Source organism: Panthera tigris, chromosome B1, assembly GCF_018350195.1.
Source record: "Panthera tigris isolate Pti1 chromosome B1, P.tigris_Pti1_mat1.1, whole genome shotgun sequence".
NCBI classification, from domain to species: domain Eukaryota; kingdom Metazoa; phylum Chordata; class Mammalia; order Carnivora; family Felidae; genus Panthera; species Panthera tigris.
This window is the reverse complement of record NC_056663.1, coordinates 101,123,082-101,147,956: the sequence shown is the minus strand read 5'-3', so window position 1 is coordinate 101,147,956 and position 24,875 is coordinate 101,123,082. Positions and strand designations below refer to the sequence as shown.

At 38.0% G+C, this 24,875-nt stretch overlaps 1 protein-coding gene across 1 annotated transcript; it reads right to left on the bottom strand.

The window, feature by feature from the left end:
* Positions 1 to 257: 257 nt before the first annotated feature.
* Positions 258 to 7,469, bottom strand: IL21 (interleukin 21). Its single transcript, XM_007087589.2, has 5 exons — positions 7,157 to 7,469; positions 7,013 to 7,048; positions 2,528 to 2,683; positions 660 to 737; positions 258 to 563 (listed from the first exon to the last, which is right to left on the bottom strand). Exons 1-5 carry the CDS (start codon positions 7,322 to 7,324, stop codon positions 540 to 542), a joined length of 462 nt encoding a protein of 153 aa, XP_007087651.1. The 5' UTR covers positions 7,325 to 7,469; the 3' UTR covers positions 258 to 539.
* Positions 7,470 to 24,875: the final 17,406 nt, after the last annotated feature.

Below are 24,875 nucleotides of genomic sequence, written 5' to 3'. Positions count from 1 at the left end.
AAGAGAATAAAGACCAACATTTCATCTTGACCCTATGCTTCTATATTTCTCATCTTGAATGAAGGTATATAACTTTTAAATTAATGATCATCAGACACCTCATTCCTGTGCTAATCAAGGTCAAGGTTAATATAAGACCACTAAATTCCCAAACCATGTTTTTGGTTAAAAATCTTAAGCTTAAAAAAAAAATTTAAGCTTCTCTCTCCATCAAGGAATGCCATATTTGGGCACTAATATAAAGTAAAAATTTTAGAAACCATAGAAATCCATAACATAGGAAATCAGACTTAATTGAGTAGACAGCTTTTTCAAGTTGACCAGATACAGAGCATGTGGATCAAACTGAAGAACTGTATAGTAACTGGGGGGAAGTAATCCTGACTTGAAATACTGATCTGAGTCTTTTTCCCCATCACCAATATGTTGTACTCCTCCATTTAGAATACCAAGAAGTGAGTTTCACTACTGTGTTAGAGTATGTAATATAGTGTCCAGCTTCAAGTTAGATCCTCAGGAACCTTCATATCTCATTTGTTCTAGGAGAGATGCTGATGAATCATCTGTGGAAATAGTATACCATGAGTAACATAAATGTAAGAAGAAATCTGGATAGATAAATATGAAGTAGAAAATTAAATACAATTTCAGTTGCATACCTTTTGGATGAGTGATTTCAATCTTTCTAGGAATTCTTTCGGTGATGTTTTCTCATAAGAATCACATGAGGGGCATGTCTAGAAATCAACAAAAAAGTTCAACATTTTTCCCATTTAATAAATGTTCAGTTAAAATATATTTTTTCCAATTAGAGATATAAACCGTGTTTACTGAAAAAAATTTTGAGATGTGCATAAAATTGTTCAAGAAATAACAATGGGAAAAAATCACTTGTAATCCCCATCCTCAGAGATAACCACTGCAATCTTTTGATGCATATCCTCCCAGCAATGTTTTTTTTCTTTGCATTTATGTTATTTACACTGGTTGGTAATTAGCTTTATTTACACTCAACATATACAAGCATTTCCTACCTGTTAAATATTCTTCAAAAATATATATAATTGTTGCTCTGTATTCCAACGTACCATCAAACTGTTACTATTTTGGGGCACATAGATTGTTCTAACTTTTCACTATTGCACACAATGCAAGAACATTTCTGAATAATTTTTATATACATCTTTATTTAAAATTTCTAGAAGTACAATTACTAAATTAAAGGAATAAAAATTTTTGTCTTGCTGTATATTGTAAAAAAGTTCCACCTGTATTCATGCAGAGCATTTGTACTATTATTGAGTACTGTTAAAATTTTTTTTGGAAAGAAGTAGGATTTCCTTAGCTTGCATTTATTTGATTATAAGAAGATTGAGCAATTTTTCTTATGTGTCTTGCCTGTTTGTATTTCTTTTTTTTTTTTTTAATTCTGGGATTTTCTTCTTTATCCTTATTCCTTTTGAGAACAAAAACACCAGGCCCTTGCTTGGTATTCAATGTCTCTAAGCCCATTTGATGTTGTAGTGGGAGCCTTTGACTGAAAGGTAGGAGATGTAAGTTCTAGTTTTCATTCTGCAACTTAGTATTTGCAGGGCTTGGACAAGTCACTTAATGAGGTCTCATTTTCCCATCTACCAAAAAAGGTACTTAATTAGATAAAAGCTCAGTGCCCGCACTGCCATTTCATAAGTCTTTGCTATTGGGTTTCAAATGCTCCTTTCTTTCTGAGGAAAGTTTTAGAGGGATACTTTTTACAATGAAACCTGGCTAAGAAATCAAAGGAAATAAAAATCATTTTGATAATGTCATTAAGGTTTCATTTGAATCATATGTGAAATTCCTTAGAAGAGAGAGAACTGATTCAAAAAAATATTTTGGAGAAATTTATCTTATGTGTTATTCCACTGGTTTTGATTAATTCTTGAATTAGTGATGACAGTATCAGCATTGCTTATGAGTTGGCATAGGAAGAAATATACAAGAGGGTCTCAGGGCCTCCTAGGGACTATTAAAATTCTCCAGCCAAATAATGAGATCTGTCTATTTAAATATAGTGCTGACTCTGTGATTATATAGGACAATAATATTCTTTAAGAGAAGAAGGCAAAATATGAGATTTTTCTTGGTCTCCTGTAGGCTGTCTCTTTTCTTATAGGAAAACTAGGCCCTAGCTCCTGTTAATAAGAATACAAGTTATATGTGACCATATGATGAAAGAAAAATACTTAACTCCTAAGTCACAATTAGATTTCCTGCCAAGTGACTTCCTCACCTTGGGAGGCTATTTTAACTTCTTCCAGCTACCAGAGACTGTTAGCAAATTCTTAACAGGATTTCTGGGCACTTTTGAGTCTGTGGATTTTGAAGAGGTGACTTCACTTCTCAAAATACGCCATAAAAGACAGCGTGTAACTGGAAGGAAGGCACTGGAATCTCTGGCTACAAATGTGTGTATTAAGTGCGTTATGTACCGTAAGAGATGTAGTCACTAAGTACAAATAAGAGAGATGACAAATGACAGTCTTACTGGTCTGTGTTTCTGTCTTCTGCCTGCGTTTGTGGGAGGTAGTTTCCTCTTCAGCTGTTTAGTTAATACACTGATTATCTGTTCATTGCCTCCTGTATTTGCTGCCTTTAGTTGGACCTTCTGAAAACATGAAAAAGCTGACCGTTCGCAGTGTCTCTGAAAAAGAAATAATTTATATATATGTAAACAAAACAAAAGTTATTCAGAAAGTAAATGACCTTCCCAGTCCTCTTTTTCTACTTCTACTACAGCATATTAGATCACATTTATTTCAGCAGATTGTGAGGAAGGAGTTCACGCCCTATGCATTTGGGCTCATTAGAAGGAGGCACCTGCAATGTAAAATTTCATCCTGTATTAGGGAAGAGACAACATTTCCCTCCCTACAGGCAAAAGGAGGGATCCTAGCTTTTCCATTTCTAATGCCATTTTGAGGTCTGGGTAGTAGACAGGATCTTCTAAATTTTCTAAATTTTCTAAAAGTTACACTATGACTGGTTGCAGCTTTGGGTGAGATATGCTGTAATCTGATTAACAATCTTTTTTATTTGTTTTTTGTTTGTTTGTTTCTCTCTACAATGTTCATGGAAGCATCTAACAGTGACATGTCTCAAGCAACGTCTTACCTTGCACAACACCTGGCATCCTGTCTTATTGCTAGTCAGTGCTCAATAACTACGTGTGGAGTCAACAAACGAAGTAAATGAGTTAATGCCCCTACTTTGGGTGAAGGAAGTGGCTATCTACCTCTGATGGCATATTCTACATCTAAGAGTCCATACACCTGTGACAGACTACACATGACTCTTCTAAAATGCTATTCACACTCTTAGGTCACTTAGGGTAGGATTCTGCCTGAACTACCTAGTCAAGGAACAGAATTTGAGATTTGTGCAACCAATGGGATGGAGGACCGTTCCTTAGAAACTAAGGATGGTGTCTCAAAGAATGAAGAAGAGGGCGGAACAAGGACCAAAACCTTGTCTCTTGGTTTAGTCAAATAACTAGAGAGTAGTAACTCAAAAACCTTAGAAATCGAACTGAAAATAAAATGGAATATATCGAAAGAACAAAACTTAAATTGACTTATTAAAAACATTTTAATGCTGATCTAAAAACTTGTATCCAAGTTTCTTTTTTCTTTCAGCCAATGTGTGTATATCATGCTATTCTATCCACACCCCACCCCACCCCAGTAGTCGCGTCCCTATCTCACTAATGTGTATGGAAGACACAGCCATATGAAACCAGAAACCTTAATCTCTCTCAGTTCCTACAAGGGCAGTTCCACATATAACAAAATTATCTGAGTCTTCTCATGGACAATCAGCTGAAAATAGCATCTGGCCTGCTTTGCATTTTCCAACCCATATGCTTACCCAATATGAATGTTGATTAATAACATGCATCATTAAGACACAAGCCTGTCAGGCTTACTTTGCATACATAGCCACAAGCTGAGAACCAGCTTATCTGGTTTCCTTCTATCAGAACAGTTTGCCTCTCTCATAAGGGCAAGGTAATATCCTTTCCATATGTTTGCCAAAATGCTTATTTAATAGAAACTATTTATAAATGTTAATTATAGCACTTTTTTTTCCTTGAAAACCACATGCTCATGTTTGTTGAAGTTTTTTCTTTTCTCTTCTTTTTGACCACAACCGGCTTAACTTACTGGAAAAAAATAATATTCATATTTAAAGAGGTAAATTTTCCAGCTGAAACTGAAAACACTAACTGCTTCATCCGTGATGATCTGAGAAACCAGCATTTCTCACAGAAGCCCATTTTGCTGAGTTAACATTTACATGGGTATGTTGAAAGAAAGTTACGTTCCAAAGAAGTATAGGGGCCCTACCGAATGAACTCCCTTGGTATTGCCAGGAATGGTCAAGATCAGTAATGAAAGAGCTTATGCCTGAGAAAGCTTTTCTGAAAGCCTCTGGATGGCGTCTGGACACTGACAGGCTGCACTGTCTCATGCCCTTCCTTGTTTACCTGTGTCAGTAGGCGGTGGTATGTTGCTCAGTGCTTTCTGCAAGCAGCAGAGCTGTCCCCAGCCATGTACAGTCCAGGACAATTAACTGCTGCATTGGGCTTCAGACACACACCAAAGGCAGCCTCAGAGAGGAAAAGAAGTGGAGAAGCTATCCTGACAACTGCCTTACAGATGCACTGGGAAGGGGAGTGGAGATATTAACCTTGCTTCAGGCAACCATGGATGGCTTGTCACTCCTGGTCTTTACAGAATGAACCCAAACTCATGTGTAGAACCACCATCTGGGAGCATAACAATTATTTTCCTTTGCTATGCCTTGCTGGCAGCAAACTATGAGGGCAAGGCTTTGATTCCTTCATCCTTCAACACATGATAAAATGAGTTGTGTGTCCTACATTATTGCAAAATAGAGGGAGCAGTACGGAAGTCAAAAAAGCAAGAGTAACAAACAAAGAGAACAGTCAAGTGCTGCTTTTGCAAGGAAGCACGCTTGGCTTTGTTGTTTTGCAGCTGAATATTTGAAAATATTTGCCTCCTTATAGCTTATTTTTAACCTACATTTCCCCCTCACAGAAAGGCCTGACCACTCACACTAGGAAGTCTTGGGCAAGATACCTTTGTCCCAAAGGCAAACTAGGTTTATATCAGGGTTTCTCAATAACAATACAATTGACATTTTGGGCTAGATAATTCTTTGTTGTTAGGACTGTCCTGTGCATTCTAGAATGTTTACTAGCATCTCTGACAAGTAGAAAGCACTCCCCTACACACAACTGTGACAACCCAAAATTTCTCCAGACAATGTCAGATGTTGTCAGGAGGGCAAAGTCATTACCAGTTGAGGATCACTGGTTATATAATTATAAGAAAGAGAACAATGCCTGGCAAGGCCAATAAGGGATCTGAGATAATCACAATGTATCAACATTTGCATGCAACATGTAAATAAATTTATTTTCCTTATTTTTAAATCTCTTATGAGCCCTGCTTTGATGCTAGCCCTGAAAAACTTGACATAATGCTACTGTGGCCTTGAATTATTTTCTTCCTTCCTAAGTTTGCCTGCCAGCATAGCTTAAAGATCTTAGCTATACCATTACTCACTTGTATCATAGCCAGCATTGTTTGATAAGATTGTCAGATAGATACACTGTCACTGAGATGAAATCTTCTCATTATGATGTAAGGTAAAAAGCCTCTATCTTTAACAAAGCATAGATAATTAATGAAGGAAGTACCCATTGGATCAACTCAAGTTAGAAAATAGGAAATCTTTCTTATTTCTTATTCTGCAAGTTATAGACAGGGTTAGTCCAAAAGGACTCTAACCACAGCAGTTAAACAAAATACGTGAGATGCTGAAAATGTATGTTTTGATAATTAGGTCATCAATTAAGAAATATTCTCACTTATTAGAAAAGGCTTTCCAATAAGCTGAATGTGCTGCTTTCATTTTAGATGCTGCTTATTAGAAAAAGACCTAGTAAATGAGAGTGGTTAGGTTCAGAGCTAGAGAGTGAATTTTAGAGAAAAGCAATGGTTGTGACTCATTCACTTTCTAAACTTTTACACATAGTCATTTACGATAATTGTTTTCTTTGCAATGTATCTTCATATGTCTCCTCCTCTGTAGTGTCCTAATTACTGGTAGCACTTTTATAGTTATTCTAATTTATGCAGTTAAAGGTCTGAGACAATGAAAACATTTCCCCAGTTGCATTTCTATCCTCAGGGTACCAGATGTGAAGACTAGAACGAAGTTACTAAGGAAAAGACCAGCACGCAGCCCTCTTGAACTATGTGCTAGGTCTTTTCTTCCTCGGACCTAAGGGATTTAAATGGCTTAAGAGAATGGGATGAGTTTTTGAAAAAAGTCCTTTTGAAAGACCTCTCCAAAGGCCAAAGACAAGACTCACTGAGGCCAAGGTATATGGGAATTATATTCTAAAGGACAGCCTTGACTTCCATACTACCATTCTTCCATGCTGTTCCTGTAATTGGTTCTTTCTTCTTTCTCTCTTCCTTCCTTCCTTTCTTTTCTTTCTTTCTTGTTATTAAAAGGTGAATTCTGCTTCTTCCGGTGTGTGTCTATATTTCTTAGGTAGGTTTGCAAAGGAGGGCTCAAGAACTGTCATTCTACAAGGGCTCTTAAAATCTAATTAGTTGGTCATTATTCAGGAACTGATCATAGAATAGATTTATTTTCTAGTTTTGTTATTCTGTCTCAGTAGTGCTACTTGGAAGGACTCTTAGAGGTATTTGAAGATAAAAATATATTTTATAAGGTATGTGGTGTTTTTATGATTGGCTTGCTGATAAATCAATGAATATTTGACCAAAATAGGAATAACTATTTTACCAACTATTAAACCCCCAAATTCATGGAAATTAAGTATATTCCTAGATAACTATGTTAATGGCTTTCTTAATTGGATTTAAAAACTTGTGTCACAAATATTATCACAAATAAATTCAACTGGTCTTACCTTTACGTCTTCTGGAGCTGGCAGAGGTTCAGGTTCCTAGAGCAAAAGAAAATTAGTTCTGGGTTATTTTTATAAGTCAAAAAGCACCTTTTATATTAATTGAAGAATAATATTTAAATTTTGTTGTGATAAGTATGGCCTTACCAAATAATTCACATAATTTTGCAGCTGATCAACAATATCTATAAGTTGACGCATTCTAATCAAGAGGAGATCCTTCTCTTGGAAGCTTGACTTATGGGCTATTGTCCCCAAGAAGATGACCATCAGGCAGATGACTATCTTCTCCATGTTGCCAGCACTGGATCTCATAAGTGCCAGTAGAGTAAGACCTTGGTCTCAGTTTTCACTGCAGTTTGACTGTGAACAGGTTGTCAGTAAAGCTACCTATTTATTCATCCTTCAGGGAGAGGTAAAGCCCTCCCATTGCAGCCTGGAAATCTTTGTAAAATGGATGAATGTGAGTAACTCTTTTTTCTTTTCCACTGGCTAGGTATACGTGTGCATGTGCTAATGCGTGGGGGGCAGGGATTGATGGAGTCAACGAAATGTGCCCCATCTGCATCTTAGACAGGAAAAAGAGAAATGGGTGAATTCCAATTTTCAGCATGAATCAAGAAGTGTGCATGGTAAACAGTAGGTACTACAAAACTTCAAAGAAGTAAACAAAAACACTTTGATCTCTCTTTCTCTGCCTCCCCTAGCATCTTACCTGTTCCCTCTAACAGTCATAAGGGCACTTCAATAATGAGTAAAGTGGCAACATGTGCTTTCTTGCAGGACTTTTTCTTATAGTAATAACTATGTCTTTTGACTGAAATCATCCAGTATTCCATCGTAAAGGTAGGAGGGGAGCTACATTTTAGGAAATTTTAAATATCAGGGGTATTTTCCAAACTAGCAAGAATATTTTAGGCTTTTAATCAGGTTAAAGAGTTGAAAGTAGAATTTGCTTACAATTCTCCCTGAGAGCATCTTTAAATAACATTAATCTTGGCTCCTAACATTTTACTTAGCAATCTGGTTTTTATGTGTGTCATAAATGATTCTAAGAGACTGTAAAGAAATTCATGCCATCTCCCAATCAGGATCTCATTCTACTTTCATTTAAAAAACAACAAAAAAACTCTCTGATGTCCATCTCTTCTATACAATGCATCAATTAAATGAATGAAAGGTACTAATTCTCATTCTTGTCCAAACCAAAAACTTTTTCAACAGCAAAATCAAAAATACCCATAAATTATTGGGGGGGGGTAGTGTTACTTATTTCTTTTAGATATGAGACAAGGGATGAGCAACACATTTCTAACTATGACCAGGTAGAGGTTACAAAAGACTCAAAGTCCATTAGTGGTTTTATCATCTTTCTCTCTGCTGCTGCTTCTGTTCCTACTGCTCTACTCATATGAGAAAGTTAAATATAATATTCTAACCAGAAGTAGTTTTGTACCACAGTCAGTTAGGTCTTACAAATAAAACTCTTGACTATGGATTTTACTTATTCATTTGTTTCTTCATCTATTTCATTGCATGCTTAAACCATGCTTTATTCTAGGCTGTATGTAGACAAGGTAAATTAGAGTTTGTACTTGATTTGCTTCACTATAATTGGTTTTTTTTTTTTTTATCATAGAATATCTATTCAAGACTATACATGTTTGGTGCTTACAAAGTAGATAAGAATTCTTACTGTATGATCAAGAGGCCCTCCCAATAAGCATTGAATTCTGTAGGAGAGGGTTCTATGTAAACCTATGAAATGCATGTGGACTACATGTTGTCACTTGGTACCTCAACATTGCCTGCACAGTCTTAGTACATGCATTCCTGATCTGCCTAAAGAGTCTCCTTGTAAACACTAACCACAATGGTTAAGAGCTCAATTTCTAAAGTTAAGTGCTTAATTTCAGATTCAGGCCCTAGCAATTAATAGCACATATGACCCCAGGTATGTTATTGCAAAAGGAAGATAAGTGTAGAACTAATCATTGGGTTGTGATGAGGCTTAAATAGACATTCCAGGTGAAGGGGGTGAATACAGCACATGATAAAATCCCAGAAAGTTTGTGTACTGATTGTGGATAAGGAAGAGCATGGCAGGTCAGTGGTCAGCCAAAATGCACTGGTGTGACTGTGCTGATTGTAACAAAGTGGAAAGTCTTTCATATTGCTTAGAGAGAACCATTCCTTATAGCCCCAGAGTGCCTCACCAACACCCTACAAATCCCAGTCCCTCTCTGAGACCTCCCAGCCCTCTCTACTATTCATCAACCAGCATGCCAGGATCTCCAGGGTCCTGCTGCAGCATTATGACCTAAGATCTTTCTGAGGTCTTAGAGAAGATGTGATAACAGAAGCAGAGGTCAGAGTGATATGGGGCCAGAAGCCAGTAAATACAGGCAGCCTCTAGAAGCTGGGAAAGGCAAGGAACATGTTCTCTCCTGGAGCCTACGAGAGTGAAGCCTGCAAACACCCTGATTTTAGTTCCATAAAGCTCATTTTAGACACCCTGCCTTAAGTGGCATATCAGTTGTGAAGCGTTTTGAACATTATCGCTGGTGTGGTAGGCTAATCCCTAGAACCCGTGAATATGCTACCTTTATATATCCCTAAATAACAAAGGGGACTTTGCAAATGTGATTAAATTAATGATCTTGAGATGTGAGATTAGCCCACATTATCCAGGTATGCCTGATATAATCACAGGGGTACTTATAAAAGGAAGGCAGGCGTGTCAGGAGTCAGAGAAGATGTGATAATAGAAGCAGAGGTCAGAGTGATATGGAGCCAGAAGCCAGTAGATACAGGCAGCCTCTAGAAGCTGGGAAAGGCAAAGAACATGTTCTCCCCTGGAGCCTATGGGACTGCAGCCTGCCAACACTCTGATTTTAACCCCATAAAGCTCATTTGAGACCTCTGACCTCTAGAACTGTGAAAGAATAACTTTTGTGCTGTTTTAAGCCACTGGTTAAGGGGTAATTTGTTACAACAGCAATAGAAAAGTAATACCCCTATGTATAGAGTTTTTACTCTTGGGAAAAAGGTGGGAAAGAGAGGAAGGGGTAATGAGAGAACCCGTAAAGGTTGGGATTTTGTTTTCTGGGCTTTTGAGGAGTGCACATAGAGGGGACAAGAAATGCTGGAGAAGAGGGAAGGAAGATTAGTGTTGGCCACCACGTGGTGTGGGATGATAAGGACAAAAATGTATAATGAGGACTTTCAGGAAGTCTGGTGTGTATTGTTACAAGTTCTTCCTGGCACCAAATAGGATTTGCTTAGGATTGACAGTATGTTTCCAAGTTATGGAACCCAAGTTGCATTTCACTTGAATCTATCACTATGCTTAGATGGAATTTAGGGTGGGAGTAAGGGGACTCAGATTTAGTTGAGTTACATATCCTCTGCTTCAAGATAACCCTACTGCTACCTTTATGGCATCATTCCACTGGGGTCTTAATGGCTTTTTATTCTTTAAATTATAATCATTTTTATAACCTAGATTTTAGTCAGTCCTGCTTTAATGCGTGTATCAAAAATGGGAATTTATTCCACTGATTAAATATACCAGGGAACAATTTGAGTATAACAAGAATTTTGTGTTTGCCTATGTGTGATTTCATCTTTGAATGCAGCAACTGCCTCCAGCTGACTTGAACTGTATAGGAATGCACACAAATGCTGCAAACATCCTCCAGCTGCCTTGATTCACCAGGTATATCATGAGCCATACTCATCCACTTCGGGTGTTATAATTTTCTGTGCTCGAAAACCCTCTGTTGCCATTTCTTGATAGCTCTGACTCTCACCTCCATGGGCAAACTTCAGGTCTTTTTCTAGGTAAGGTGCCATATTTATTGTAGTGTTTATGTATTTCTTAACTATTTAACATGTGTAAAACTGCTACCCTTTTTATTAGGCTCCTATTGTCTTTTTTAAGTGTCACTGACATCATTTTTTGAGTATTGTGCCCCTAATTTCATTTTCCCCGTAAGCTCTGTGGTTGTTATTGTGCAATGTTGTACAGCGCAATGATTTTTAGGAAAGTATGTGTCACATTATACCAGAACTGACTGTATTTTGTCTGGAAGAGGTCACATTTAAGCCTCAACAGCAACGAGTTATATCCTAGAGCGAGTCTAGGATATAGGATTTATTCTTGAGGGGGAAGAAAAAAGGGAGATGATGGAGGAAAGGAGAGAATGAAAAACCAACTATTTCTTGTTTTATACTTGGCCCAACTGAGCTCCGGTATTTTAAAACCCTGGTGCCATTCCTCCCGTGGTCCTTCCCCATTAGCACAAGAGAGTTTTTCTTGGCATCTATGGACATCCCCCCCCCCCCCCCGGCCAGGGACCACTATCAGTGTGTTTCAGAGGACCATAAACCTCCTGAAATTATTTGCAAACTTTAGCATTTATGTTTGTGGGAAGAGGAAAACCTTAAATTTCACCCACTTCTCAAAGGAAATACCAGACAGCTGCTGTTTTTGTTTTTCAGGCTCCAGAGACTTCTGTGAAGGGCAGAGTGATCCATGCTTCTTTTGTGTACATACACCACTGTGTGAGTGTGGGGCGGCTCCAGATTTTCTATACGGGAAAAGCTGAGGCGCAGCAGTCTGGCTGGACGTCATACTTGTATAGAAAGCACACTGCTTTTACTTAGCTTCTGTGTTAATGTGGCGCCTTGCAATGAGGCGGTGGGCTCTGCTACATGCATTCTTTCCAGGAATATAGCCCAGGTCATCACCACGAAAGCATGAAGCTCTAGTCACCCTCCAAGGGGATTTATGGACATATTTTAAGCATTTTATCTAATGGACTGTGCTTAGAGACTTCCTGGTCTGGGTAGGAATGAAGCCTGGGAACTGAAGGAAGGCTTCCAGCCAGGAAGAACAGGCTGAGGGTAAGAGGAATAAAAGAAAGGAGAACTTGAAGTCTGAAAATGAATGCTGCTAGTTCATGGTTTTGCGAGGGCAAAGCTGTGCTGGATATTATTTGGCCCAACTCCCTTGTCCTGTCTTGCAGCCTTTCCTTGTGATCATCATGTGCCAAATACTCCCTGTTTTCACTTGCTTTGTCCCCTCATGGTAGAATTAGATGTTTTCCACAGCAAGCTCTGGGAAGGGAGGCCTCCATTGTTTCGAATAATATTAAGGTATTCTAATATGTAGCACTCCTTCAAACTAAAGGTATTTAGACAAATGGCTCATCCCTAGGCTGGTCTCTAGATAACTATGACACCCATAGGCTCAGTGAGGCTGGAGATCAGATGTCCTTCACTCCATCAACCAAGCTCCACCAGCCTCACATCAGGAGATGTGATAAGCTCCACCAGCCTCATGTAGCATCCTGTCCAATGTCTATGATCAAGGAAACACTATTCTCTTCCTCTCTAGAGTTATGGGTGGCTATAAACATCTTCTTTCTTGGCCCTGCAGCCCCTAACACATGATCATAAAAATTTTTTAAATACAATATTGGTCTTCACTGTGTCCTCCTCTTAGGGTGTCTACTGAGCCCATGTTAATCACCTGAATAGGAACCCCCCCCCAACTTTCTCTCAAGGGGCAACAGCAGGATCTCATAGAGAGAAGTCTGCAGACTGAAGACAGGCCTCATTTTGGACAGTTACTTCTGTTTCTGGGTATAAGGATCATTTTTGGAAAATTACTACTTTTCATCTTCTAGTTACAAAAGTAATACATCTGTGTCATAAAACAAAGAATTCAAAGTACATATGTATGAAGTAAAAAGCAAAATATGAAATTACTCCCTTTCCTTCCCCAATTTTCATTCCTGGGACACTCTTGAGAGTTTACTATGTATCATTATAGACTTATTTTCTATGTACATAGAATATCAAAGGATATAGACATATAGATATTGAATAAATTAGAATTATATATGGAGATAGAAGTATATGGAAATAGAGATGCAGACATAAAAAATATGTTTTTTAATAAAAATTTAATCATACTATACATATCCTACAACTTTTTTTTTTTTACTTAACAATGCGTCAGAGACAGCAGTCCATACAGTATTCATATATGGGGCTATCTTATTTAAATAGCTGGATTAATATTTCATTGCACAGCTGTATACCATAATTTATTCATTCATAGCCCTACTGATAGATTTTTTTTGTTGTTTTCAATTTTTATCTCCTACAAATAATGCTACAATGAACATTCTTAAACATCTATATCTTTTTTTTTAAGCAATACTGAAGCAAATTTACTTTTTATTTTTTGTTTTGTTTTGTTTTTAAAGTTTTTGTTTAAATGCTAGTTAGTAACATATAGTGTAATGTTAGTTTCAGGTGTAGAGTTTAGTGATTCATTACTTACATATACCCAGTGCTCATCACAAGTGCCCTCCTTAATGCCCATCACCCATTTAGCCCATCTCCCTCCTACCTACGCTCCAGCAACCCTCAGTTTGTTCTCTGTAGTTGAAAGTCTCTTATCATTTGCCTCCCTCTCTTCCCTCTCTTCCCCTATATTCATCAACTTTGTTTCTTAAATTCTCCATATGAATGAAATCATATGGTATTTGTTTTTCTCTGACGGACTTATTTCATTTAGCATAATACACTCTAGCTCCATTCACGTTGCTGCCAATGACAAGATTTCATTCTTTTGCTGGCTGAGTAATATTCGATTGTGTGTGTGTATGGTATGTGTAGATAGATAGATAGATAGATAGATAGATAATTTACACCCCACATCTTCCTTATCCGCTCATCAGTCGGGCATTTGGGCTCTCTCCATAATTTGACTATTGTTGATAATGCTGCTATAAACATCAGGGTGCATGTGCCTCTCAAATCAGTATTTTTGTATCCTTTGGGTAAAAAAGTACCTAGTAGTGCAATTGCTGGATCATAGAGTGGTTCTACTTTTAACTTCTTGAGGGCCCTCCATACTGTTTTCCAGAGTGGCTGCACCAGTTTGCATTCCTACCAACAGCGTAAAAGGGCTCCCTTTTCTCCTTTTCTCTGCATCCTCACCAACATCTGTTGTTTCCTGTGTTGTTAATTTTAGCCATTCTGACAGGTGTAAGGTGGTATCTCATCATGGTTTTGATTTGTATTTCCCTGATGAACATCTATATCCTTAAGCATATGTGAAATACATCCCTTTAGGATACATATCCCACATTTCATTTTCCAGTTGGTAAGATTATATCCTTTTAATAATTTGATAGAAACTGCCAAATTGCCCTCCAACATGCCATATCAATTTACACTCCCACCAACAACAGTTTCCTTTGCTCCTCCACTCTCAAATACTTTATGTTATGAATATTTTAATACTTCCCAATATGCTTGGGCAGAAACATAGTATCTTGTCATTGGTTTGTCTTTCCTTGATCAATAGTTAAGTTTGGCTTATTTTCATATCTTTATTATCACCTTATTTCTTTTTTGTGAACATCCTTGTTCCTATTCTTTGCCATATATTGGGTTGTTTCTTGCTTGTAAGGCTCTTTTTCTATTAAAAATATGTTAAACATGTTGATATTATTTCCTTTATGGTATCTTTTACCATATGGAAATTTAAAATTTTTATGTTATTACATCTGAGAATCTCATGTTTTACGACATGAACTCCTATTTAATATCAAAAATGTCTTACTTTCCATAATAGTAAATGGTAGTAATTGCTTTAGTGTTCATCTTGCTTGTGTAATTCCAATGCCAAGGGGGTCCCTATGAACTCAGGAGTGCTTTTAAATGAATTTGCACATAATTAATCATTAGACAAGCTATATACTTTTTTTGAAAAATAATACCCATATGGTTGAAGATGATTTAGCCAATCTATAGACAATGCCCCCTGTATAGATGGATTCATGGATTCATTTTTAGAACAAGTTTTAGACATAATCTATAATTATTTTGTACATTTAAATCCAATCTTAAAGCACACTCAGGGGGACAAGGTTCTCAAGAATCCTGAAATGGCATCTGGGGCATCAAAATCAGTATTTTTCAGTGCCATTTTAGTGCTGAATGTTTGGGACAGTTTCCGTACTTTAGTTCTTTAAATATTGATTTTCCGTGTACAGTGTGTACAGTTCTAATAAACAAGAGTAACTGAGGAAGGAAAACAGACTCTGTGAGATTTTCTCACAGAAAAGGCTCAGGGCTCAAAGTCTCAAAGGAATCACCCTTTAAATGGAGAAATAGTCACACCTGAGAGATTCTTCTGCCACTAATAAAGGGGGAAAGGGTAGCTCCTGTTAGGAAGAGACCTTGGACCAATCAAAAAAATAGTAATATTAATAATTATTAGAACAAACACTTATATAGCTAAGTGCTTTACAGACATTACCTCATTTAGAGCAACAATGTGAGTAATAGGTGCTCTGATTATCCCTCCTTACAGATAAGGAAATCAAGGCACAAAGACTCTAGTGAAACATTGAACAATTGGGTGAACTGCCTATAGAGCCTGACCACTTCTCTCCACAACAGGAAACTTCCTTCATTGCCAATAACACTGGGTTATAGCAGAATAGTCTGTGCAGTTCATGATACTCCATGAAAGGACTGGGCCCCAGTGATGATGCTTCAAACACGTGGATTTGGGATAAGGTGGGGTAAGGAGTCCTGTTGCAAAATTATTCCTGGTGGCATCCAGAATGTAAATGTATATCTTGTCTGGGTTAATTAAATAATCAGCTTGCAATCTGGGTTGGAATAACCAGTTGCCTCTCTTTGATTTATTAATTATTTAGTCCAATGAAAGACTTGACAATAATTTTCTGATGTTTTTTTTATATTCACAAAAGAAGAAAGAAAAAAGTGAATAAACTCCTACAGTCATTTGGGTCTTGAATAGCATAGACAAAATCAATCAGAAAATCAGCTATCTTGACAGTTTCATAGCCAAAAATGTAGCTAAATGATTTACATCTATTTAATTTTCCACGTTATTCAAGCCTTCTCATGGTAATGAGAGCATTAGAACACTCATCTACTCCAGTTATCTCCCGGAATTTTAAAATAGACACCAAGGGGGAAATCAGTACAGAGGGAGACAAAAGAAACGTGCTTATAGAGAGAGTTAGCTAAAAATGGATAGTTCAATGGTTGTGGATATCCACAGTTGAGTCATCACAGGTCATGTCAGTGTATTTAACAAAAGTCCTGTTACTTCTGCCATCTGTATGTGTATCATCAACTGGAGGCTTAAATGGCATGACAGTGATGTAGGACTCTGGTCCTTGACTTGATTTTTACCCAGCTTTCAGAAACACTGCTCTGATCATTGCTGATGTGTTTAGAGAATAACTTTTCATGGAGTTGGTGTTCAGATCAACATTTAGAATGGAGACCTTAGAAAATAAAAACATTTAAAAAATTATAAAAACGGGGTGCCCAGGTGGCTCAGTTGGTTAAGCTCAGGTCATGATCTTGCGGTTCGTGGGTTCAAGCCCTGCATTGGGTTCTGTGCTGACTGCTCAGAGCCTGGAGCCTGCTTTGTATTCTGTGTCTCCCTCTCTCTCTGCCCCTCCCCACTCATGCTCTGTCTCTCTCTCTCTCTCTCTCTCTCAAAATTAATAAAAACATAAAAATTATAGAATGGAGACCTTAGAAATATAAGGATTAAGGCACTTGAAGAAGGTCAACAGTAACCATTGAGAATGATGACCCCTGGATGACCACAACCCAAATGATCCTAGTAGCCCAGGAAAGCTGAGTGTTCACCTCCTTCTCCTTTGACTCTGACTCACTTTCTCTCTGGATCTCTCTATTCTTCCTTTCTCTTCTGTTTCTTACTCACTCCAGATTTCTTGTTTCTTCTCCTTCCCCAGATTGGTTTGCGTCCATCCTAATTTGTTTCTTGTTCAATCCTCATACCCTGAAACCAAAATGTATTTTAATTATAACTGTTTTATTAAACAAAGCCTTCTAGTTTCTAAGTATTAAATTTAAATGACTAGAGTGCTATATTCTCTTTTAGGAGCAAGGAAAGCTCTTTTTTATGACCTTTGGTATTCGATCTTTGTCGTTTTCTCCCCCCTCTCTCTCATGAGTCAATGACACTTTTACAGAAAAACAACACTTTGCCTTTTCCTGATTTATAAAAATATAAGTCACAGAAAGCTGTAAAAAGGCACTATCTGCTTAGCATCGGGGAAAAGATAATTTGGGAGTATCCTTGTTTACTTTCTGAATCTCTAAGGAGCTAGGAGCTATTTTAGAAAGAGCTCTCACCTGTGTTAATTTTTCCCTGTTCGAAGCTCTCTGAGCTGCTGCAGTCGTGGACCTCTGTGGAAACCTCTACACTGTTAGTTCCTACTTTGCACATAATACACCCCAAACCTGAGAAACACACATAAACAAACACACACACACACACACACACACACACACACATCATCATCATCATCATCATCATCATCCAGCAGGTACCACCAGGGAGAAAACAATTTTACGTGAGTATTTCTGTTTTATTTCCTTCACCTACTAAGTTTTATGTGGATATTCCAGGAAGAGAAAGCTATTTGTTTATATGTTTCCCATATAATACTTGCATATCATAATTGATGTACAATAATAGTTAATTAAATTACATTTATTACTGGGTGGAGGTTTCCTGCGACAGGGCTCAAGGAGGGTTTTATGAAAAAGGTATTAGAATAAAAAGTCCTTGATAGCTGAAAGCTATGTGTAGAATAAACGTTCGACGTGTTGTGCATTCTGAGAGCATTAAACTACATCTGGTGGGGATTGTGAGGTGACTTGGTTGAGATGGAAGGACGGTCCCACTCACATGAGAGTTTAAGGGAGATTAAGGGAGTCTGGAGACCAAACTAGAGGAAAATGAGAAAATACATTGAATGTATGTTTTGTCTACATATTTAGTGAACATATTAAACGTTAATATGTGCCACAAATAAGGTGACTTTCAATAAGGTAAAATTTGACAAAGCTTGGAGTAATTGATCGATAAACACCTGTAGAAGTTTTAGGAGATGCATTATCTTACTATGTTAACAAAGCAATATTGCTGCCCTGGCAGGGATCCTTGGAGAGGTTGCCCTGCAGGTGAAGAGGAAGGAAGGTGGGCAGCATTTTGTACCCCTCCACCCCTATTTTAATGAGAAAAAATCCTCTTTTATCTGTTTTACACATTGGGTCCTGTTAAGAGTTAGTTTAGAAACAAGGTTTACCCTTTAGGAAAAAAAAAAAGTTTTAAAGTGACTGATTGAGCCCCCTAGTTGCAGAGCCCAGGGTAGTGGAGTCACCTGCCCATGTCCAGGTGTTCTGCCTTGGGTGAGGAAACCACGGCATGGCCCACAGAGGATTTGGAAGGCCCACTGTTGCACTGTGGCCCACAGGTTGCTAATAGATAATTACAGTTAACATTTACTGGATACATACTCTGTACCAGGCGTTATTTCAGTTTTGTACGTATTCTACATTTCAGTATCCTTAGACAACATATTCCATATATTAATATATCACAAACCAGGCTGCCTCTTACAGTGGATGACAACTTAGAGTCAATGAAGTACAACACGCCACCTAACCCTCACCTTTATGAGGTAACTATTATTTTCACTCATTTTAGAGATGAGAAAACTGAGGCACAAAGAGTTTAGGAAACTTGCCCAAGGTCACACTTGTAAGTGCTAATGTGATCTGCTAAAACACCAAGATTGCTATTGGCAAGGTGGAAAGAGGCCTAAGATGATTCCTGTTAGTACTAGGTATAGACGATTGAATATGGGAACCAGTGACAATAAATCACTGGCATAATATGAAGTTATATGCAACCTGCTAGGAAAAGGAAGCCTAAGACTTAAATTTCTGTGTGTTTCTATCGATTCTGCCTTCTCTCACTAATCTTATTCACAATAAAAATCACCAGCTTTTTAATAAGACAGATGTCAAGAAATGTTCTGCCTTTAAAGGATATATGTTAAGTCCATTAAAACTGATCCTTGCACATAGCAGGGACCTGTTAAATGTTAGTTCCATAACTTTCTTCAGGGGTCAAAAAAAACCCAGTTTCTCATGGATCATACTTTTAAAATGTCATACTGGTGGCTGCCACATCTGATGCTAATTTATTTGCCAAATAGGCATTGGAGAATACTGTGGTTAGAGCTTTGACAATTTCAGTTGATTTCTGAACAGATTTGTCATATGTAAAACAATTTTCCTGACTACTCAGGAAATAGGAAAGGCCTTCAAGTAAAGGAGGATCATCTATAACTGTGTCCTGTACGCTCACTGGAATACCATGGAGTAAAGGTGAAGAGAATTAAAAATGAATAGCTCTGATCAGGTGCAGAATGTCCTGATTGTTAGAATGATGAATAAGAACAAGACCCACAGGGGAGCTCAGTATACTTCCGCTTTGTGTGCACGAGGTGGGGAAAATACACGGTTTCCCTGTCACCTAGTGAGAGCAAATGGGCAAATGACGTGAAGGTAGCATACGTCACCTAAGAGGTCTGTGGCTTAGGAACATGCTGAGTCAATTTGCTACTTGAGAATTTACATCACCTTGATGGTGGACTTCCCCAAAAGTGGAATTCTAAGCAACCTCATATCCCTACCTGGGGAGAGCAGAGATTTCCTTTTTCCTCTATCTCTCTGACAGTCCAAATCGTGAGGTGGATACATAGCAGACCCTGTTCCCTCCACCCACATTTTCCTTTACATAACAACAGAAAAAGGGTTTTCCTACAGCTTAGTCACTGGCAGATTAAATAGCATTCTGAAAATAAGGAGGCAAAGTGACAAAACTGCTTTCAAGGAATTTGTTTTCAACCTCTAAGTTGAGGAGTCTTGAATTCATTATTCAGCATTTACCATAAAAATGTACCAATCTGAAAGATAAAATAAGTTGCTACTTAAAACAATAAATAGGAAGCATTACATCATCAGAAAACATTTCTTGAGCCTGTGTGTATTTGGTATTTCTTTAGATGCTATCAGGTCACTGCTCTGTGAAGACACACGGCAACACTTAATGACACACGTGCTTGAGAAAATGAAAGCACGCCGGCCTTTATGTGTGAAAATGACACTAAATACGATCAGACAAATGTGCATTCGAGGTTTGTTTTTCAGTTGCACTGAGGTTTTTTTCCATGATTTCTATTCACATTTAGTGCTGCCGACCCGTGTTATGATTTTAAGATGATTAGCCAGAGTTAGAAGTATCGGCTTTGTTCACAAAAGGTTTTTTGTCTTCGAGATTTTCATAGGAATTAAAATCATGAGCAAGTGCCTAGCACCATACTATGAAGCTTCAGTAAAAATAATCTGGACTTCCATGAATTTGGGGCTAGGCTAGTAAAACACATGTTAGTGTAAGACACTGGTAGGATATGGAAGTCGTGACAATATTAGTTATATCTGAATTAATCTGATAAAATTAGTTGGGTGAATTATGAAATAAAAATTTTACCAATTTAACAAGTCGGTGGGGTTCCTTCATTAGGCTTAGCATTAGAATTCATCTTGATAATATTGGGTTAAATTCCTTGGTCATTTTTTTCCCCCTTTTTAGGCAGAAAAACCTCAGATAACTGCCTCCTGCCACAGCATAAAGACTCTGTATGACTGCCTTGCTCACTGCTTTCTCTTCAGGGTCTGGCACAATGCCTGGCACAGAAAGGCACTTAATAAGTATTTGTGACTTGTCTACATTAATGGTTGATTGATTGGCTGATTGAAAGACTTAATTCATTAACTGATTATGGGCATATACAAGACATGTAATTGGATGTAGTAGGAAACCAATCATCTACTCAACCTTGATTCTTGCAAGTAGAATGAGACTTAGCAGGCACCAAAATGAGAGAGGCCACCTATGCTTAACCTAAGCATTGCAAAAAGCAGATAACTCAGGTTCTAGAAAACAGATGGTGACTTCCCTGCAGTGATAGTCACCCAGGAAAGCATGAAGGTGTAGCCTAGATAAGACAGTTTCCATTTGTGAAACAGAAGCATTTGTTAACACAGAAGCGGTCACTTGAACAGAAAGCTAGGCAAATGCCTTGAGCCGTTAAAAAAAAAAATTTCCTTCAGAAAAGCATTTCTTTTGATGATAACTTTAAAAAATAATTTATGTAGTTTCTTTTTCAGTAGCCGTGCTCGATCTGTATCGTGCAGCATTATTAGCATTTGTTAACAACAGAAGTGGTAAGGAAATTACTCACCACAATTGTTAGATTGGGTTATTAGAGGCAAAGAGAGAAGAGTGGCCTTCAGGAGTATTCAGTTCAAATCGCTATAGTCAGCAGAGGTGTGGGCCATAGTGGGGGAGGATGTGAGAATGGAGGAGGGAATTGGCTTGCCTCAGTTTCTGGTGAAGCATTAAAATTTGTAATGCAAGCCACTTAGCTTGCAAATGCAATTGGTTTCTTTTGTTCTAGAAGAGAAAGGTTGCTGGGGAATAAATTCAGATGAGGAATAAATACAGCTCTAAACTTTCTTTGAGTTTGTATTTCATGAAAGCCTCACTTATAGAAGTAAGGTGATGGCTCAGGAAAGTAGTATGTGTACTTTTTTTGTTTGTTTGAGACTGGAAAATTAGATTGTATCAATCTTTTCTCAAGAATGATTTGGTGCCATGGATTAGGTCTCCAGTGACAAATTTGCATGTCTCATGTGCCTTGGTCTCTGTGTGTCTGCATAATGAAGGCATCTTTGTTCATTCAAAATTCATTCATAAAAAATTCATTCATTCAACAAGTATTTATTGAACATCAACTAGTCATACTTTGTCCTCTCTCTTTTCTGTGTGTGAAAAAATAGAATCCAACTGTTTTTCATTGCACACAACTTGCAAATGTTTTAGCAGGGATTTCCTAGCATATATAGTACTTTTGTGAAAATGAAAAACAAAAACAAAAACAGCTCCCTCTCTGTGCAAAAGAATTATTTTCAAAAGTCCCTGTTCCTCTGAGTGGAGGAAGCCCTATGCCCTAGCTGAGAGGAGTGCATTCTGGATTTCAGCCCCTAGCTGCGCACCATTTTGCAGTACACAAAAGTCATACCTATATGTAGAAGCTAGTCTTAGGTAAAGCCTTACTGGGTTTTGTCCAATTTTTGATGATTTGGACCAAGTGTGAGGAGAGTTCCTTCAATCTATGTTAGACAAAGAATCTCTATACCAAAGACTCTGGTCTCACTTGTTCATCCACCAAATGAGGAAGTTAGACTAGATTCCTAAAATATGCATTTTGGTTATATAGTAGGGGGGACAAGAGCATGGGCTTCAGAGTCAGACTACTTGAGTTTGAATTCTGGCTATATGATTTAAGAGCAATTTGATCTTGGAGAATCTCTTTGACCCTCAGTTTCATTTGTAAAATGGAGGAGGTATAGTGCCTAGTACCTAGTTCATAGAGTTACTATGAGAATTAAATGTGATATAGCATGTGAACACTTGGTCCAATATCTGGAGTAAGTATTCAAGAATCATTAGCCATTACGATGATGATGATGATGATGATGATGATGTCGACGATGACAGTGTGATTCCACATCTCAAGAAAATGAAGGACAGCCAATCCCATCTTTTGCCTAACAGAGTTCTAGCATCAGTAATCTCACTAACACTTGTTTATCCACATTTTCCACTCAGCCAATTACAACACTTTCTGGGTCACTAAGGTAAATAAGGACTTTCATTTTGTAAGCCTTGATAAGGCTACTGCCCTCTATCATCTAATAGTACTGTAATATCCCTATAGACACTTGCTATCTTTCTAGGAGAGAGTCAAGTAGCAGGCAGTTTTGCCTGAATCAAATAATTTGTGTTTGATTCCAAAAGCAGCCTCTAGAGATTCTTAAGAATAATCCATCAAGCAGAGGAATTCCTGAAACACCAAAGAAGGACAGTGTATCAGCCATTACTGTATAACCAACAGCCCTAAAACATAGTGGCTAAAAGCAACCACCATTTATTATTTCTCATGAGTCTGTGGGATGACTTAATAGATCTGCTGATCTGGGATAGACTTAACTCATCTTGGCTGGGCTCACTCAAGCGTCTGTAGTCAATAGCATATTGAGCTTGGCCTGGACACTAAGTTCTCCTTACATGGCTCCCGTATCCCTCCAGCCTAGGCATATTTTGATGATGGTGGCAGGGGTCCAAAAGAGAAAGGAAATAACAAGTCTTTTTTTTAAGTCTCTGCTCTGTCAAGTTTACTACTATCTCATTAGCCAAAGCAAGTCACATGACCAAATTCAGAATCAGCATGGAAGGATACCACCAAAGCATATGGATAGAGCGGGGCATGAAAACTGGGGCCACAAGTACAATCTACCACACACAGTAAATACTAGTTTTAAAGATTTCTAGCTTATACATTTATCTAGTAGTCAGCTTCGTTTTAATATTCAGTCACACACACACACACACACACACACACATATTCATATACTTTTTCTTGCTTTATTCACAAGAAATGTCTTGAAAAGCAGTACAAAATCCAGAAAAAGAAAATCCAGACAAAGAACAGAAAGCTTTAACATTTGAATGTTAAAGATTGAGCAAAATCTTAAGTTCTCTTCATGAACTTACTCTAATTTGTTCTTTTAGAAATCAGTTAGCAAAATCCTTCTAAGGCAAATAGAAAATAAAAAGGTAGGGTGAATTTATCCCTGCTAGGGTAAAACTGAAACATTGGATTATGCAGTATAGAAGACTGTCTTAGGCTAGACTAGCCTTGAAAAGGGGAGCCTAGCTCGACTAGCCTGTGGAAAGAGGAAGCCTAATCTAGCTTCTCTTTTTCATAACAATTAGGTGTTTTAGCTCCATAGAAGCCACTCAGAAAGAGCAGACAAGCACCCATCAAATAGCTGGTTCCAACTGGCTTGCAAAATCCTAGTTACTATAACCTGCACGTCCTCCAAAGTATATAAGCTGCCTGTTAGAATTCTCATTTGGATCTTTGCTTTAGGATCTGCAAAAATACTCTCAAAATTGGCACATATACCTCCTAATTTAGTTTATACCTCCAAATTCTGTCATAGCAACACAATGGCTCAGACCCTTAAATAAACCTCCACATAATTTAAAGACACCATGTGGTCTGCTGTCCTCTAACTTATTAACCAAACCAGTTTAATATTCTCTCATAGGACCTAGTTTCCAACAATATCGTCATTTTGTTCCCTGTTTTTCTCTAGACCTTGCAGCTCTTTGCCACATCTTCTCTTAAATGTGGTGACTGGGCTGCCCAGGGTATGATAAATGGGGACAGTTCCCAGGCCCTACACCTTGTGTGTCCCCACCCCACCCCAACTGCACCGCATGCACATTATAATGACAGGTGGCTAGGAAATGACTCAGGAGGTGGAGTGTGGAGGAACAAGAGGAGATTTCCAGCACAAGTGTAGAAAAACACTTGAAGGTTTCATATATAAGTGTACTCCATCAATAAACTCATCCTTCCTCATCACAGCAGATAGTAGCAGAGTCCTTCCTTTTTACCACGGACTCTTTAGGATGCAGGTAACTAATTAAGATTCCTATCTCCTTCCAAGTTCATCTTTATTTTTTTATCTTTATTTTTGAGAGAGACAGAGACAGACAGAGTGCGAGTGGGGGAGGAAGAGAGAGAGAGGGAGACACAGAATCCCAAGCAGGCTCCAGGCTCTGAGCTATCAGCACAGAGCCCGAAAGGGGAGCTCAAACTCCCCAACCGTGACATCATGACCTGAGCCGAAGTTGGATGCTTAACCAATTGAGCCACCCAGGTGCCCCCCGAGTTTATCTTTAATATTTACTGTAATAAAAGGTCATCTAAACTAAAAACCAGCCCCAAATGATGTGATTTACCCTCACCTGTCTGCACCAACCATTGTTAGTAAC